Source organism: Anguilla anguilla, chromosome 1 (assembly GCF_013347855.1).
Source record: "Anguilla anguilla isolate fAngAng1 chromosome 1, fAngAng1.pri, whole genome shotgun sequence".
NCBI lineage: Eukaryota > Metazoa > Chordata > Actinopteri > Anguilliformes > Anguillidae > Anguilla > Anguilla anguilla.
Genome location: NC_049201.1, coordinates 45,436,502 through 45,455,607, shown reverse-complemented (window position 1 = coordinate 45,455,607; position 19,106 = coordinate 45,436,502). Strand labels below are relative to the sequence as shown.

The 19,106-nt window shown below is 41.4% G+C and overlaps 1 protein-coding gene across 1 annotated transcript in view; it reads right to left on the bottom strand.

Annotated features, from left to right (window-relative positions):
* zfpm2a (zinc finger protein, FOG family member 2a) overlaps window positions 1–19,106 on the bottom strand; it is a 149,293-nt gene that overhangs the window by 65,751 nt on the left and 64,436 nt on the right. Inside the window, exon 4 of the mRNA XM_035383917.1 lies at window positions 9,674–9,798. Coding sequence (XP_035239808.1) covers window positions 9,674–9,798 — 125 coding nt within the window. The remainder of the gene's footprint in view (window positions 1–9,673; window positions 9,799–19,106) is intronic.

The following is a 19,106-nucleotide window of genomic DNA, read 5'->3' as shown; positions in this document are numbered from 1 at the left end:
ACACAGAGATTAAACCCCTGCTCTACATATGAAAAAGGAGGGAATGGGTTAAGATCTCTTAGCGGTAGGCTATGGTAGTTCTCTCAGTTAGCACCTACAATTTGTTAGTGCGGGGGCAATTACCATACACCACTTCAAACAATGTATTATAACAGAACAATTGCAAGCCGACCAAAACCAGTAGGAAAACATTTGTGCATTAATCTTCACTCCTTTTTCAAGGAAGTTCCTTTAGCTTCTGACGAGTGCGACCGTGACAATGACAGATGGCGAAGCAGCTGGTGGGACTCGAGTTCCTTCCACTTCCGTCGTTTTTTCCCCCGTGTTAATGTCCGCTCCGCGTTTGTGTAAACATATACATTTGGCAGCGTGTGCCAAAATGTATCAAACGACGAGGCACAGGCAACGTTACGTTAAACGGCGATGGTTGGTGCAAATTTCAGCCAGACGAAGGACAGCCATTTCCTCCGTTTCTGTGATCACTACGACTACAAACTGACGGGCTGTAGAAGCTGCGCAAGCTTTATGAAGTGTAGTAAAATGGTTGAGAGCTGAGTTTGTAACTCAGGCACTCAGGCAAAGTACTGCTGTAGCAACCATGAGCACAGTACATAATTGACATTGGTGCATATCTATCTGTATAAATGTGTATTATATACACTACTACACAAGTCGAGCTGGATAAGAACAGTTGCTAAGCTAAGAAATAATACAATAAATTCAACAACAACAAGTAAGCACTGAATAAAGTCTTGGGAAAAAAAAGCTACTTTGCCTTTTCTAGTTCTCTATCAGTTGAGGGACAGGTGATTCCCTCTCCACCAGCACAAGCCCCCAGTAGACAGTAAGCTTCCTGAGGTTGGGCAGTTCAACCCCTGAAGCCTCAGCACTTGGGCTCTTATTTCAGTGAAGTTTCACAGTAGGCCAGCTGACTCCCTCCTGCACTGCAGTGCCGCGGTAGGAAGGTAGCCATCCCCTGGTGACGAGGTGGGAATCTCAGCTGTTCCCTATGAGCAGCCAGCTCATTAATGAGAAATGAGCCGCGTTCCATAAACGTGAGATGACTTCCACCCCCCGCCCCCCACTCCCCAAACGCCATCCCCTCATCCACAAACACACACACACATTCCCTCCCCATCCCTTTCCTCTGACTTCAGAGGACCGCTTTAAAAAATGAAGCAATTTTGCTTTGCTTAAGATATTCCCCTAGTTATTTTCATTGTCTCAAAGGGAAAGCAAGTGTGTTTTTTTTTGATAGCCATATAGCTTGGAATGTCACTGCAGCAGAGCACAAGAGTATGATAACATTGAACAGGGGGTGGGGGTTGGGGAGTGTGTGTGTTTGGGTGGGGGGGAGTGGGGGGCTTTGGCAGTTCCTCGCTGCACTGAGACGAGATACTGACGTTTCGGGAGGTGGAGTATTCTGTTCATGACCTCATGGTCACGACCTCTGGTTGGGAGTGTTACAGTTTTACGCATACAGTGATACAGTCAGCATTCCCACCGCATCCACCTAACCGTATGTATTTAACATCCCCAAACACACTGAGATGTGCGCTATACAAATATATTTTAAAGAGCTGTTTATCTTCAGCTCGATCGTGTAAGCCACATAGCCATAACCGTAAATACCATCCAAGCCACTGAATACCCTTGTTTTATCAGAGACATGTCATATCTCTTATGTGAGCTGTTTGTGCGTTGTTGTGTGATGTAAGGACAGCGAAATGTCAGGTTCACTTGTGGATCAAGTCAACCATGCATTATCTCCGACGTGTTTCTGAAGTGCACATCGGTTGCTGGTGCATGGCGGCACTGAGCATTTCGGTGGCCGTCACGCTCCGAAAGAGAAATGGACACAGATTCTAGGGAAAAGGGAAACGGGAGCGTTCGAAACGGCACTGAAATTGACTGACCAATGAGCCTCCAACTCACCCACTCACACACAACCCCCACCCCCCACTCCCTATGGCTGATGATGTCATCTGTCTCTTAGCATGCCTAATTGGTAGTTTATTGTAATGCAAGATGTCTGAAGCAAAATGTAAAAAAAAGACCTTTCCCTATAATTTAACAGAATGAATCCTGAAATTTGGTCATCTAGCTACCAATGCACCAAAAAAGGATTTACACAAAAATTAAAAAAAATAAGCGAGAATGAAGCAATTAATGCATAGAGTTCTTTTTTCGGTTGTTCAGAACCAAGTATGGCACTCATTAATCCATCACCATTTTATGCAAATAAAAATTCTCCCTGTCCAAAAAATTGGCTTTGTTCCTAAAAATAATTGATGTGTGCAATTACAAATTGGTAGTCCAACTGTAGTTGTGTATCGTATTTGTTTAAATTATGCAACACTCTTTGAGCCATACAATTGCAAGGTCCAATCCAATTAAAAAAACAAACAAACAAAAAAAAAAACGTAGGATTGTTTTGTTCATAACAAATAAATAAAAAAAGAGCTTCATATAAGTCATTATAAGCAGCTTCAGTATGTAAATGGCACCCAAATGTCCCCTTGCTCATTAGGTTACCTTTAAGTTTTTTTCCCAATATTCTACTGTCCATTGTGTCGAAAAAAAAGTGTGGACCTATCTCTGGCTCTTGTTTGCATACGTAATTGTATGAGGCTCTGTATGTGTGTGCCAGTATGAGAATGTGTGTGTTTTGTATGCGAGTGTGTGTGTGTGTGTGCGCGCATGTGCGTGTGCGTGTGTGTGCGTGTGTGTGTGTGTGTGTGAGCCCCATCCGTACTCCACTCTCAAGTCCCACTGATTCTCTTTTCCAGCCATGTTGAATCCTCTTTTCCTTATCAGCCGAGCGCAGGCCTGCATCAGGCTCTCCTTGCTATGACAGAGGCTACAACAATAGGCCCGCGATACCGCTGCTTAGCGCTGCGTTTCGGAGGGGAAACCTGCCACGGGCGCAGATTAACAACAACACACACACACACACACACAAAATAGATTGCAGCCTCCAAAACAAAACATTTTTCAGAATGCCTCCTCTTGATTAATGAAGTAATGACAAGAAGAAAAATATAATTTCTGTGCAGAAAAATCCGCCGCCACTTGTTAAAGTTTCGGGGAGCGAACAATAAACATATTGGAAGGAGAGGGTGGGGGCAGAAGAAAAAGGAGGAGATAAATGGGTTGAATGATGGGTTGAATAATTTCTGGAGCTTTTTTTGGAACGCGAGCCCCCCGTCCCTAACCCCCAAACCCGAACCACACAATAAACACACTCCTGAGCGCGACAGGCTCAACCTTTTTTTTTTCTCTCGCGAGGTGCAAATTAAGACGGTATCTTGTCATTTTGCACATTCCTGCAGTCGGTGTGGGGAGCGCTCTCTGCGCCTGCATTGGGCGGGGGGGGGTGGGGGGGGCTTTGGGGGTGCATCCGGGAACGCGAAGCCGAAACGACACCACGCTAGACCCCAAAGATCAGAGCGACTTTCCACATCGATTTGGATACGCTTTCCCCTTCAGCTAACAGCGCAGCATGCTGTTGACAAATTCAGAGGAGGGTTTTTTTTGGGGTGGGGGTGGGGGGGGGGGGGGGGGGTTTGGGGGGGGGTGCCAGAACAACATCAGCTAAAGACTGTAAATATACACACCTGAAAATATGAAAAGACATAGTGTAAGGAAATGAATGCATTCTTTACGGAGGTAGACATTAATATGTTAATTGTTTTTTGAAATATTTTTTTTAATCTGACTGGAATCCTTATGGTTAGTCCTGTTACGGCTCTTCCGATACAGTGTTATATCTTGAAATAATAGAAATCACGGACAAAACATGAATATGAATTATGAGAAAATCTTTGGCCTATTCATTTGGCAAATGTGTTTCCTTCAACGTAATGTACATGATGATAAATCAACCCACAAATTGCCTAGCCTCACCAATTCTCATTGAAAGCTTCATGCATGTAAATCTGATAACCATTTTGGTTCCACTATTTTAATTTCACAGTCCAGCTATAGTAAAGAGAGAAAATGTCTTACATATATAGGGCAAATGTGCTGGCAACAAATGGTACAAAAGAATCAATTCACCCGTATAATGAACTAATATACACATTAGACCATATTTATCATCAAAAAATACTTAATGCTGAAGCAGACAAACTGGTCACATATCTATATCTGAGCCATGTCTATTTTTTCTTATTACAATAAAACCTATTATAACTATGTTTCATATGGTTGTGTCATTTCCTACATACTTATAGCTTGGAACTATTTTCACCAATGCAATGTATGAACAAACTATCTTTATGATAAGTACAGGGTGTTCATTAAGACATGACAGATTGAGTGTGTGAGGCCATTGAGTTCAACGTCTGAAAAAAAAAAAAAACTTATGTTCTCAGAGGCACACACACAGGAGAGGAAAAGGGACAGGGAAGTGGATCCACGATATCCTTCCAGGACAAACAAAGGGCGGAAATGGCGGGTGAGGTGCCATGCACTTTGTGGCAGGTGCACATGGGACTGCAGGAAGACGTACTGTACTGCACAAGCAGGTAAGGCGAAGAGCTGCACCAACCGACGCATCGAGGAACTGCTCGTGAAGAGGAGTAACACTCTAAGCCCGCCTTCAGAAGTTAAGCGAAACAACAGCACACACACCAGACCTGGATCAAAACAAACATGCACACCAGACCCAGGTAAAATACGTATCTGAACTACTTAAACTCTAGATGGCAGTAAAATTTTAACGATCCTTCAAATCGTTGATAATTTTCAACTTACCAAAGCATGCCATCATATGAAATGTTTTCAATGCTGAATATTCACAAATATAAATATTTTCTTTAAAATTGCCATGCATTTGCACTGCACTGGTGTATAAAGGGTTAAAGTTATTTCAAGACCCATGTCTAACTATTCACACACTCTCACACACACACACACACACGTACAAGCACTCACAAAAATGCCATTATAAAAACAGATATGACTTGCCAAGGGTCCACAGGAATATTGAAGGTACAAAAATGAATTTTCTGTAAGCTTTCCGTATAAGATACCCATTCCTTGATTTAAGCACTCTAATTAGCAGAGTTAATTTATTAATTGAACGTCACAGAAAGCCGTACCTTCATTAATGAACATCTAGGACGGAACCTAAATCTGCTACCAATTAATAGCCTCCACTTCCAAATCAATTATTAACACCTAAAATGGACTCCGGCTTCCAGCGGGTCCACTTGAGAGAAGCCACTGTCGGGTTCTGCTGGGCCTGGGTAATTACCACATTTAAGACACCTGCTACTCAATTGCTTTGACCCAGAATGGTAATTTAGCCTGCATCGCAGACATTTATGTCTAGGTGTCAACATTAATTTGCGTTAATTTGGAGAGTGTGGCTCCGCGTGCCCACTCTGTCTGGAAGAGTGCGGTCGTCCCTCACCTGCGGAAGGCTGCCGGTGTAATTGGAGACTAATAGTCTGATTGATCTGCAGCAGAGGTGAGGAATGAGGCTCGTCCACAGCGGTCCCATCACTTAAGGGGAGAGCCCTGGATGGAAGGGCCGCAGACTTTTCCCATGCAGACTTATTCTCCCTGTCGTTTGGGAAAGGACCCCCCCCCCCTCAAAAATAACAAAACAAAAAACAAAACATAAAAAGCAAGAGCACCAACACACATGGCTTTGATTCAGTCATTATTTGTTTTTAACTTTATTGAATCCAGGCTTTAAGACGTCAGACTTTTCTATATTACTGTAAGTGTTCCACATTTTCACTTAAAGTGCCTTGCACACATGACTACCGGAATAGCTTCCAATTGATGTACCTGCCAACCATTATTACATTGCTTTTTCATTATCTTGGGTAAATGACTGCACACACAGCTTACATGTTTACATATTATCCATCTGGATATTCACTGAAGAAAGTTAAGTGCCTTGCTCAAAGGTGCAAGACTTGTGGCCTAACATTTGCTCTCAGTATGATGTGCTTTGTCCTTAACTTTAAATTATGAATTTAAACAAGCTTCTTTTCCATTGTTCTGCAGCACAATGAGCTTAGGCGTTACTATAATTAAAAACAAAACAAGACTTTGATAAAAGTAAAAGATTAAGGCCACGATGCAGCATGGATAGGTTGAACTGAGACCAAAGCGCTCATTTTCTTGTTTAAAATAACAGAAACAGTAACCGAAATGATCAAATGAAAGCCAACATGTCCAAACCAAGTTCTACAGTGAAGGCTACACATCTCACATGCCCATTGAGAGATGGGGCACACTGCCCAATTGAAGCCAGCGTTCTGGGGAAACGAGAGCAATCAAAAACGATTTTGAGATTGCGTAACTAGCCGTAGCAGCCTGTCAGAGCGCACGCTAGCACTGCGGGCCTCCCTCGGTTCAGCTCCCGCTAACAGCGGCCGCGCTTCGGCGCGGGCTCCATCTCGCCGCTGCCTTTGCCCCGTCCTGCTCAGCTGTGAAATCTGCCTTCCTTCTTGATAAACGGCAGAGATGTGACCCTATCTCCGTCCTGCAGATGCCGAGATTTCCTGTCATGCCTTTCTGCCGCCCTGCCGGGACGACCGCAACGCTCCATTCGGCGGTACCCCCCCCCCCCCCCCCCTACACCCCCCCACACCAACCCCCCACCCCCGCCCCGATCGCAATCCATCAACCAGTCCGACCGCCTCAACCCACAGCAGGCGCGGTTCTGCTTGGCTCTCGCTGCCGTAACCCCCGCCAGTCCCCCAGGCGCCGGGCCTTCCATCATGTCCCCTCCCCCGCTCGCCACGTCTGCGTCGCGCGCGCGCGCGTACATGTGTACCGGCTACGCACCTGACCTATCACGTCTCGGCTAATTTGTAATAATGACAACAAATGAACGTCGCACCGGAACCCCTACTTGGGAGTCCACTTGGCTAGAAGTGAACTTCATCTGTTGCGGAATTTCTCTAATTGACATTTAACAATGTGTCACTAATTCATTTCAGCATGGACTGCTTTTTTTTTTCTCGTAGTTCTTACAAGAGGGGCAACCGTGTGCCAGATAAATGTGTTCCGATCGGTCAGGTCACCGGAATCACCACACTGTAGAAGCAGTTCATATTCTGTCCAGCTCGGAATTCAAAAAAAGTGTGACAACTGACATCGATGCTATAGCTGGCTGGTGAGGGTAATTCTTTTGCCTCTATAGTTTCAAAATTTCAAATGACACAGAAAAAATGGTATTGCCTAGATTTAATAGCCTCTTGAGGTCATGCTTCATAAAAAAAAAAAATGTTGAAATTCCCTCTCGGGGAAGGTTGCAGACTCATGAAGCGATCAAGGTTTATTTCTACCTCAAATGCTATATTGCACCTTCTGACCCTATGGAAAAAAAAACCATTGGCCTGACATGCATCAAAACTATTGAGCTCTCTCCACTCAACTAGAACTCAGCATTTCTCTTCGTTCTGTCCGTTATCTTCTCTCTCAGTGCTGGTAATACAGTATGTTTTTTTTCTAAATGTCATGTACGGGGCCGTTTGAAGAAAAGAGTCTGTAAGACAAAAGCATACAACCGTTTTTTTTTTCCATTGCTGGAACCTTTCTTCCATTGGAGGGAACACTACAGCTGGGTGGGGAAGGACAGTGACCACAATGCTACATGCTGCCAATTATGACGTATTGCTAAATTTATGGACAGTTATTTTAATATATATCCTGTGATTCCACCCCCAATGTAAAATACATAAACCTTCAGCACAACTGGTCACGCTGTTAAGTGTAGGCCCAGAGAAATGCATTGCCATTAATGAAAATAGGCGACGCCTCTCTTCACCACAGTCCAATGCACCCTGGGAGATGGGAGAGCGGGAAATGTAATAATTGTATGTCATAAAAATGTATTGTAGCTCCATGAGAAATGAAGTAAAAGCAAGGAAGAGGTGGTGGGCCATTCACTACACTTAACGAGGTGTTCTTTTAATTAAGACCTGAATATCAGGACTCAGTTGGCAGCCATATTCCAGAGGGACAGCTTTTCGGATACGGAGAGTGGTGCGGTAAGAACAAACCACTCTGTTGGTCGGTGTGTCTATGAGAACAGACTCAATAGAGATGGTTTACACTCAGAGGAAGAAAATCCCAGCCTCCCTTTAATGTGCTAAAGCTTTCACAAACATGCAGTTTCCTTGCAAGGATAGTGTTAATTCAACACTGAAAGTGTTAATTCAACACTGACAGATGTAAGTCCCTACTCAGTCAAGGGCACTCTATTAGTGTAAAACCTACTCTATCATGTACATTTACACATTTGCACTTCTCTGCAGGTTGTCTGAATAACAATATTTTTGGTAGTGTATTGAATGTTGTTTCTTTTCCCCTATGTGTTGCTCTGGGAATGGTGGTGTGTGCATCGTTTTGCACACCCCTGGCCATTCCACGTATTTGGAGACAGCACAGGTTAGACTATTTATGCTTAAAGCATTTCATCTTCCAGAAGCCAAGGTTTTAATACTTTCTTCCTTCTGTTTTTCCTCAAACCTGGAACCCAGCAAGAACCTCGTGTAATTCTGTACAATTCTGTACTTCTGTTCCAAGCATAGTCATAAACTCTATATTTCACTAAGATAATCTACAGTAAATTTCTGTAACAACAATATCCCCCTTCTGATAACAGTGTGTGTAATCTCTACAACCTGTCTTTACATATCTGTAAATAGATTGAAGTTGGCAGTAAATAAAATGTTAAAAAATGAGCTGTAATTGCAGTGTAATAACTTAAAATGTTGCTTCTCAGCACAAAAGTAACTTTTAAATACAAAAGATATATAGAGTTGAGTCTGTTTCCGTTTGGACCATTTTGCAACAGCTTGTAAAATGCAAGAAGGGACAAGAGCTTTGAAGCAGTCAGAAGTGTTCAGAGAATGATTTAATAAAGTTATGCGTTAAAGTAATCCTGCAGAAAGGGACCTCTGAGTCCTCAGTCCTAGCGGACTGTTCCTTATGTTTCTTAACAGGATAACTGTGAGATTCGTTACAATTCTTAATAAGTATTCCTTAATTAATCCAAACACAAAATTAAATATTAAACCCTAAAGGATTTTTTTCCACAAGAGCAGCCAGGTCAACGCAGATTTTTTTTTTAAAGTAGTTAAAAGAACTTAACGAGGATGTTTGAACAAGTGGGGCCAGCTGACTGCTGTAAAGCTGTGTTGAGAATAACATCAAATATAATGGATGGTAACTTCATTCAACTGAGATCTGGACCGAACTCAAAATCCACCAATTAAAACCATTTAGTCATAAAATATGCAGATTAAAGAGTTAAAATGGATGCACTTCAAAGCCTTTTGTTAGGCCAATTTCATTCCAGAACCGTCAACTCTACGGGCTTGGTTTGTGTCGGGGTGTCATGGGAATTTTTTTCCCTTCGTCTATTAAAATTGGCTTTGACATGCTCCGTTGTATTTGTGCCGACAACTTTCTAGTAACGATTAAGAGAGTGGGGAAGACTTTTGAGGAAAATCAAAAGCACAAATATAAAAAATATGAACGCCTGACCGCATTACTTTAAAGGTGGGGAAAGTTCAAAGGACATCGTCGTAACCGACAGCGAGTGCACCTTGAAGCGCTCGGCCACACACGCACACACACACACACACACACACAAAACAACATTTCCAGGAAAACATGACGCTGGCATGCAGTGACGTACCACGCCGCTTCCGTCAGTGCCCATCTCGATCTTCCCCTCAAACGGCCCCCAAGTCGTGCCCACCGGGAGCTGCTGACGACTGTGAATCCGCCGCTCCCCTTCTTTGTGGAAAACATCCAGCTCTCCTAAAAGGGCAGGCAATAAAAATACTTGGTCACACAACTCTCACTCGGTCAAAAAACGAGTTCACATTCACGCGCTCCAGCAAGACGAATCGCAGCCATTCAAAAATATAAGCCGCAGTTTACATACTTGCGCCAAATTTAACATGATCGAACCGATTAGGTAGAGTGTAAGAAAAATAACTCTGCAGAAGCCTTCTTTGAAAGACTTTTTCCTTTCTTACAATCTCAATGAGATGTCACAGGCTCAGTTGCTGGCAGCATGACTATTTCTGTTATTCCAGGAAGGCCCCTTGTTAGTACTCTGCAGAACTCCAGTTAATTAACTGTGTAATAGGATAGCACTGTTAGTGCAGCGTGCCCTGCTATCTTATCTCTTAGATTTAGTGTACTTTTTTCGGACAGCGATTAATCAAATAGTTATGATAATAGACTCCTGGTCACGACTCCGTTTCTGGGGAAAGTCACGGGCCTCTCAAGTGCACATTTCCGCGTGGTTGCCTTGACAACACCCTGGGCCTGAGTTCAGGGGGCCTACGCCTGGGCAGAATTTTTAGGTCCTCCAAAATGCTTTTTGCTACCTTATGCGTTCCTTTACTCTGACTTCATCAGTGTTATGACTTCTCCATTCATAGTAACAGACCTTTTCTAGTGCACTTAGGATTGCATTTTTCTGTCTCTCACTCTAACACTGAGTTGTTTTCTGCGCATTCTACCGCTACAGACACGAAACACACACTAGCACAGTATTCATAAACAACAGTTTAGGTCTGGTTACTGTATTAAGCATAGCAAGCATGTTCAAAATGTGACAGTAAAATCATTTATTCGCTTCGTAACCAATTCAGGCAAAAACATGGTGATCTAAACAGTTGCCTATTTTTACGTACCAAGATCTGCTTGTGACATATCAATATGTCTGCATGCTAGTATGTGCCTTAAATGTTCTTTTTCGTACAGCAAATGTGCAACATTACGCCAATACATATTTCACTATTGTTTTCTAATTCAAAGGAATCTTGATAATCAAAAAGGGTTGTCTGATGATAATATAATTGAATGTTTTTATCTTTAATCTTTTAAGGACCAGATGGTTGGAGACGTATTGTTTTTCTAACAATAGTTGAGTCTGGGGAACTTTCATGTGCTTGCTCAATTACATAATTTTGCCTATTAATTGGAAAACTGCAGCAAAACCACACAACAACACGTGGTTTATTTCACATATTACTTCCTAATGCGAAATAGAAAGTGTGTCCTCCCTGATGGGGTGATGCTGTAAAACTGACCCCATATTTTGTGTAAAATTTCATTTAGTTCAACAGACCAAACAAGCCCTAAATTAACATACAGCTTCATTTACAGAGGTATACGGGTACATTTTTTCACTCCTTTAGCCTGCATTTCCTCCGAAGGTCCCACTGAGATCAGGCACCTCTTTCACAAGAGAGACCTGTTCCAAAAAACATCTGAGACAGAGCAAGAGTTTCTGTTCGCCGGGCCGCCCCAAAAACGATAGCCGGTCGGCTGAACTCCTCGTCCGCGAATCACCGCGGGAAAGAAATGTGACCCAAACGTTTCTCCCTCTTAGCCTCTGAAGCACACTGAGCCCCCCCCCACCGCCCATGCAGCAGGAAGGTGGGGTAAGCTCATTAAAACAAAATAATTAAGCATTCAGGCACAGCTGGTAAGCATCAGAGAGAGACGCACTCAGAGCACAGGCTGTGCTTGATGCATTCTGTTTGTCCTCTGATAAGGCTACCGGCCTTTAACCACTTGGAAGCGAGTTCACATTTAGCCCCGCTTGACACTTCGGGAAGTCGTCTCCGGCGGGCAAGAGTACATTTTTTTTTTTTTTTTTTTTTTTTTTTTTTTTTTTTTGGTGGGAAGGATATTTGAGGGAAGGGGTGCTCACTGATTGGGTGCCAGTTGTTTGTGTCCCCTTCCAAATGTAGCCAGAGGACCTTGCGTCCCAGCTGGCTTTTCCCAGCTGTTGCTCCTGGAGACAAACATAATCCGGGGGAAAAACGCGGAATCCCTCACGACAACGATCCGGGTCGGCCGCTCCCTCCCTTCAGCAGAGATACGAACATTTAAGTTACTAATTCTGCTAGAAGTCATAAACCTTAGAAGCAGCCTCCTGGAACCCCTTCAGATTTACTGTTTCCTATTTGAACATCTGTTTTGTCAGATGTTGCCAACAATGTCTGGTGGTTCTCAATGTAAAAATGACATGGTAGGAAAATCAGCCATTTTGAGGAAAAGGATCATTTATCTCTGAACAATATGTTAGTATTCCAAGCTATACCAGTTACAATAAACCTCTTTTTTTGTCCTTTGTTCTATTTCAGTTGGATAGCCTCTTTAATTAGGCATGACCGCAAAATGTGTGACTGTTACCCAAGCAAGCCATTAGTCATAGGATATCCTGTTTCCCTTAAGCATGTGACAGCAGGGGTAGGAGGCTCTGTTTGGTATGGGGTATCATACTGAAACGGGGTGAAAGGCAGTTTAAACTGCACATGGCACAGTCAGAATGTTGCTTTCCTTTCAGAGCCTGGTAATTTTAAAATGCATTTTAATAATACTAATGTTTTTAATTACATAGCAAACTAATATACTAGGGTTTGAAATCCTAGATCAAGTCACAGACCACAGATTTCAACATGGGGTTTAAAATGTGGTTTATGGTGTATGATTTTGGAAACCCAACAGTCACCAGCACAGATCTCCTTAAATTGGCAATTGGGTGTTCATATGGCAGCAGTGTGGAGGGCACAGACCATCTAAGCGCTTGTATTCTGCAGTGTGGGTGCCAGATGTGGTTGACCATGGACTACAGTGGCTCTTTCCTTTATGCAAAGATTGAGCCATAATGGTGCAGTAAAGCACAGTGCTGACCATGACTTCTCTTTATCCATGCACAAACATGTTTTGTATGTAAATTATTATCAGAACATGACTAGTTTCATTTAGCTCAACAATGAAATATCATATTCTGTTAAATTCTCAACCTGCTAGACTAATGTTCGATGTCCCGTATCTCATAGTTCTGCTGAGTATGGATCTAATCATTGAATCGTTGCCTTTCCACAAGAAATTGAGAGACTTAATAAATTTAAGAATATCTGCAATATTTTCATTAAGGCCAATCCTCAAAGTAATACTGCTCCTCCACACAGTTCATCCTCAACACTGAAATGCCACGGTCTTGGCAAGAGGGAACTGATGATGTGACTAAAGACACCCCCCCCCCAACCAACCCCAACCCCCCAGCCCCCCCCACCCCCCCCCCCCCCGATAAGATCATCATCTGTCGCTAGACTCTAGGGTCTGTTCCTGCTCTCCACAGATACTTGGCAGCCCAATGAATGTCCCTTTGTGTGGAGAGATCCTCCTCAGATAGCACCAAGATGCTCCACGCTGGCATCTGTTTGTTTTCTGTTATGGCAAAGAGGAGGAAGGGACCTCATCTCTCCCTTCGATGGCATATGACTGAATGCTAACAAGCTCCTTGGATGGCAGAAAGCCAACTGCGTGATTTAAAAAAAAAAAAAAAAAAAAAACAAGAGAAAAAAACGGGCACGCTGGTGCGAGCGGGGAATTGACCTGAAATTCTTATCGCCCACCTTCGTCGTGTTTATTCGCAATTAGACCTGAGATGTCCTTCTGAAGCTCCTCCACGGAATAATGTCCAGACGGATTGAGGGGAAAAAGGGAACTGTCTTTGCCTGTTTCAAGCAAAGCACAGGAAGTGTCTGACATTATAAAATTAAACATTCAAACTGAGTTAAGGCACGAGAATGGACCCATTCGGCGGGAGTGCAGTCTGCCACCACTTGCGGGCCTGATCATGTGACCTGGGTCAGCTGAATGCACTTCCTGGTTTCCCTGTTCAGTTGATTTTTCCACTCGGGCTGTTCACAAAAATCAGCTTTCTCTTCAATGGCATCAGGTTTTCCCAACACAATATAACTCTTCATAAGGCATCTGCCAAAGAGGAGGGCAGTGATCGATAGATTCCACAGTAAGATGTCCTTTCATTAATTAATTAATTAATTATTCACAAAGTGCTTTTTATAGATTATTCAAATACCTGTTTTTTTAACAGACAACTCAGAAACTTTCCAGAATCTCAAATAATATTACATGGTAGCTGGATTAAGCACATGTAAGGTATATTTAATCACTTTAAAGCTTTACTGAGAACTGCAAAAAATTACATAATATAAATTGTCTGAAAATCACTTTTAAATTCAACTCGTTTTATCTGAAAAGATATAGACCATAGAGAAACTCATTATGCAACTGATATACTGTACAATTGACTCATAATCATACGAATGTTCCTTAATATGCACTTTAAAATTTAGAAGTCTTAAAAAGAATACAGAACCCTTTTTTCTGCACTAAATGCTACATGTCACTAAGATGCAATGCATTTTATATAACACAAATCTCAAAATTAATGAGAAAGAACATAACCGTGCAACTTCGTACACTAATACATCAGAAATATTAGCACAGGTTTCTTATTACATTTGTGATGTCAATAACAGGTAATTGATTTTGTTTTTTTTCCATCAAAGAACAATACATTTAACACTTCATAGTGGTAAAAATGACTTTCCTTTTGCATTAGTACCCACTTGCATATATGAGAAAGCCCAGAGACAGTGTTCTAAAACTCTCGGCTGACACCACTATCGACACAATCGCTATTGACAGAACAGGTTATAGAACTGCCAAATGGGATACAAATTAATATAGCATGTGGATCATACAGAGTGAAATGGAAAGTACTGTATCGCTCCACAAAAGGTGCTACAGCTTTAAAGGAGATATGTGATATGAAATTTTACAGCTGAAGGAGAAATGTCACTGTGCCTTGATAAGAGAGCGATGAACTTTCCTCCCCTCCCCCCCAAACTGCCATTATCAGCTCCAAGTGAACAAAATGCATCATTTATAACCCAGAGCTGCACTATTATCTCCAGGCGAGACACTTGTTTTAAAACACAGAAGGACTTCTCTCTCTCTCTTTTTCCCTCACTCTTTTTTTCTCTCTCTCTCTCTCTCTCTCTCTTTCACTCTCCCTCTCTCACTCTTGCTCCTCTCTCTCCCCCTCGCCCAGACGAAAGCACTCTGCCTGGCTCAAAACCTTCCCTTGGAGTGTCAGGAGAAAGTTGAAAAATCTCGCTGAGAAAAGTTTCCAGGCAACCACACATGCTGGCTAAGAAGGGGAGCTCAGTCACACCCCCAGGCTAAGAAGGGGAGCTCAGTCACACCCCCAGGTCAGCCTTGTTTTCAGACAATGAGCACTTGGAAGGGAGCTAAAAAGCACACACTCTTTTGTCTTAACCCTAAAAAAAGAGTGGGAAAGCCATGATGGAATGAACTTACTACAAAACACAGTCAGGATTCTCACTGGCAATTATTTTCGTTTTTGTGAGCTTTCCCTAAATTTTCTCACTGCTCTTCCACAATTCTGACTGTGATTTTGCTGTTTTAATTCATATTTCATTTCAAAATAGTGAAATAGTGCATAGGCTTGTAACTAAAATACAAGGCATTTTATTTATATTTTAATTATATTTTTTCTCCAAAATGTGTTGAGTATCCTTTGGTAAGTCAATTCCACAAAAAGTAGCAGTTTAAAATATTTTGTCTTTCAGGAAAATCATTGTACAGCTTGACTTACAACTGCGGACTAATAAATGATGGACATGCAAATAAGTAAATAATATGAGTGTTGATTGGATGAAATATATATTGAATTTGAAATATGACGAAAGCCAGAAAATTTGACAATATGATTGAAAACCAGAGAAACAAAACAGTTCATATTGAATATGTCACATTCATATCTAACATGTCACAGCACAGGTGAATAAAATATTTACAATTATTTCTTAAATTCAACCATCTGCTTTAGAAGCTTGTGCATCAGGTGTGTTTTTTAGTTGATCCCTTTCCCTGATAATTCCAATAAAATAATTTGTAAAGAAAGTGTGTGGCAGAATTATATGTACAAATGTGACTAGTAGATCAACTGAAAAGAATTGGTCAAAATATGATTTCTGATGAAAACAATCTATTGAAAAAGGTACACAACTTTGCTCTGAAAAGAAATACAAAATCAGCAAAAAAAAAAATAGCCACTACTGTAAACTGCACTTTCCATTGTATTTCCTTTTTTGCAGTGCATCATGGGATTGAATCTTTGGTGGTGGATTTCTCCTACTATATCTGTTATCCAACGTGCCTCTCTTCCTTCTTCTGCAGTCAATTACCAGATTTCAAACTTTACTAAACTGAAATTCTGTTTTTCCTGGGTGACCTAGTTGTCTTTTGTGAGTAGGTTTTAGCCGGAGCGGTTTGACAGTCAACAGATAAGATGGATTAAGCTTTTTTTCATCCAGTTTTGATGTGAACAGCGTAAAAGCGGGTTAAATCATCGAGTTTCAGGAGTATTTTTAAATGCCTGAAGATAGGCTGATAAAATGGCTAAACCTAAGTCTCCAGCCGGGAAGGTCAGGGTTGTGTTTTTATGACTAACTACCCGGTGATGAGGCGAGCTCGCTCTCAGCGCTAAGGGCTGACACACCGCTGCAGCCGACCTCACCTCTCAACGTGGACAGAAAGGTCGGCGAGAAGCCCTGCAATACCCCCAGGCCCACAATGCCGTTGCCTCACGGTGCCGAGCCCCTCGGGTGTCTGTCCCTCTCACCCGCCCGGTCCTGTTCCGCTCACTCCAGTTCGACCCGGCCAGCAGAAATGTGGCAGGCAGAAACTGGACCAGTACAACGCTTTTTTCAAAATAAAAATAATCTCATTAAATTATTGTTTCCTGTTCTTTCCTCACCTTTTTTTCGGAGAAAGTGATATTTCATTTTGATTGACCACATCCCATCAGCATGAAACACATGAGTAAAAAAAAAAAACTTGTTAGCTATCCTAATACTTTGATAGTTTACTTCAAAGCTGCTTACTCTAAGTTACAGATGCTAGCAATAGTAGCAAACAATGTAAACAACTATTTTGGAAAAGGCATCCAACTAGCTAGCTAATAAGAGGGTATCCGCTGAGCTTTTATATGATCTTAAATGTCGATAATCAATATAAACAGCTGGCTCCAGCTGATGCATTCAACTGGAAATAGCTGGTGATTTAAATGGGTGCATCTCTCTATGAGAAAAAAAAAGTATCCACATAAAATGAAATCAGATTTTGGCACTCAGAGAAAACAATGTGTTGATGCTGTTGTTACTTCTGCCAAATTTTCATTTTAACCTCATCTTTGAGGAAACCTTGATCTGTCACTTAATGTCACATGATTACGTCACAGTACATTCGCTGTGAAGTCACTGTGTCTGGACCCCATCATGTAATTACATCAATATGCATTCTTTCAACTGCTGCACAGCAGCCTTCTAATTGAGCTAATTAATTTGAAATTTTAAAGTCATTCAGGCTATATTATGACTGCATTACAGCTCGGCCACACTCATGCTGAGAAACATAATTTTGTGTATCTGACCAATCAATTAAGCAATAAATTGGAAACATAGACACAATTTATTAACATGTTGTATGTTACTAAACGTCAATATCTCTTATAGGCAAATTCCACAATGTAGCCAAAATGGCGCTGGTGAAGTGTTTTTTCAACAAAAAAATATGAGACTATTCATTCATTCATTGGTCATTTAATTAATTAATTTTTATTTTGACACAGCTTTGTTGCAGCTTTACCAGCCTCAGTGTACTGACAGTGGACTGCTGGAGCTCCGCCACCTGTTGTTCATTATTTGATGCAGCATTGTACTTAACGTTGTCAGGATTTTTATTTATTTACTTATTTATTTATTTATTTATTTATTTATTTGGTTGTATTTCACTTTCTTTGTTGGTGGTTCATTCTTCATTGTAATGTTATTAGTTAACTAGTGTAGTTTACAAACTTGGCTCACGTAGTTGGCAAACGTAGAAACATTGTAATATCAGTATTGCTACAGAATGCTAGCAAAGGATTCGATAAATGGACGGGCTCCATGCATTAACTAAAGTTTACTAACAGAATAACAAACAAAATAACAGCATAGCAAGTTCAGCTGGCCAAATTCCCAACATGGTAGCTAACATTAACTAAGGAAGCTAACTTCACTGACCTTTGAAATCAACAGTTCATAAAAAAACTACTCAAACACAAGCCTGTAGCCTTAATCCAGACTGTAGTGCTTCACAAGCATCAGCAATACTGAATTTCAGGTGAGGTACAAGACAAGAGAAGTACCTCTGCCCTATTACCACCTCAGCTGCAGATTCATCATGACAGCTAAACTAGCCAAAGTTACAGAGAGCAAATGTAGTCAGTGTGAAAACTGAATATTTCTGATTAGTATATATAATTATTGTGGTTTCTATACAGTAGGCTAAATAGTTTAACACAAGGCTAAGGTCTGCTACATTTGGAAAGGTACGTATTAAGTTGTTGAATGCAGCCATTCGTTTTGTATTGACCATTTGAAGACTGGAAATGTTATTATGCCGCTCTCAGCTATCCAATATGGCGGAGTGAGCCTGGCCTAGCTCCTGGCTCAGCAGTTTCCCTCAGCGCTGGAGGAGACCTGCTGACATTAAATAAAGGGAGGCTCTCTGGTCTTCCCCCAGTTTCCAGTGTCTGTGTTAGGAGGACTTTTCACCTTCTAGCTTCATAGCTACTCTCTTCCTGTTTGTACTCTGAATTCTGGGAACAATCAAATTAAACCTTGGCTACAATTTACACAAAGAAAAGACAGCTAAATGATACCATTGAGGTAACAGAATTTACAACTGTGTTTGTGAACAAGTCTTTGATTGGCCAATAAATCTCATATTCGTTATATGAAAGTGAGAAAAACAGTTATTTTTAATTTTTTTTTATGTGTTGGGAACACAAAGCAGCAAGGGGATAATTTTTCTTTCAACAAAAAAAATATTTGCAGTTTATGACTTGCTTAAAGCTGTCTCTTCAAAGCTGTAGTATCACAAAAATACACATTTTTTCCCTAAACCACTCTAATCAGGTTTATAAGTATACATATACTTGCTAGTTTTCAGGCAGTAGCTATGAGCATTAGTTAAGCTGCATGCGTTCACACTGTATGCGTATTACTTCTTGGATGATGTTATGTACCCTATGACAGATGCATGTGAAGCCCTCCCTTTTATGTGACCACACAGAGTAATATTTAGTGGCTGAACTGAGAACAAAAACTATTGTGGACTTTCCTGGATTGGTCCATTTGCTTATTTTAGCTAACTGAATG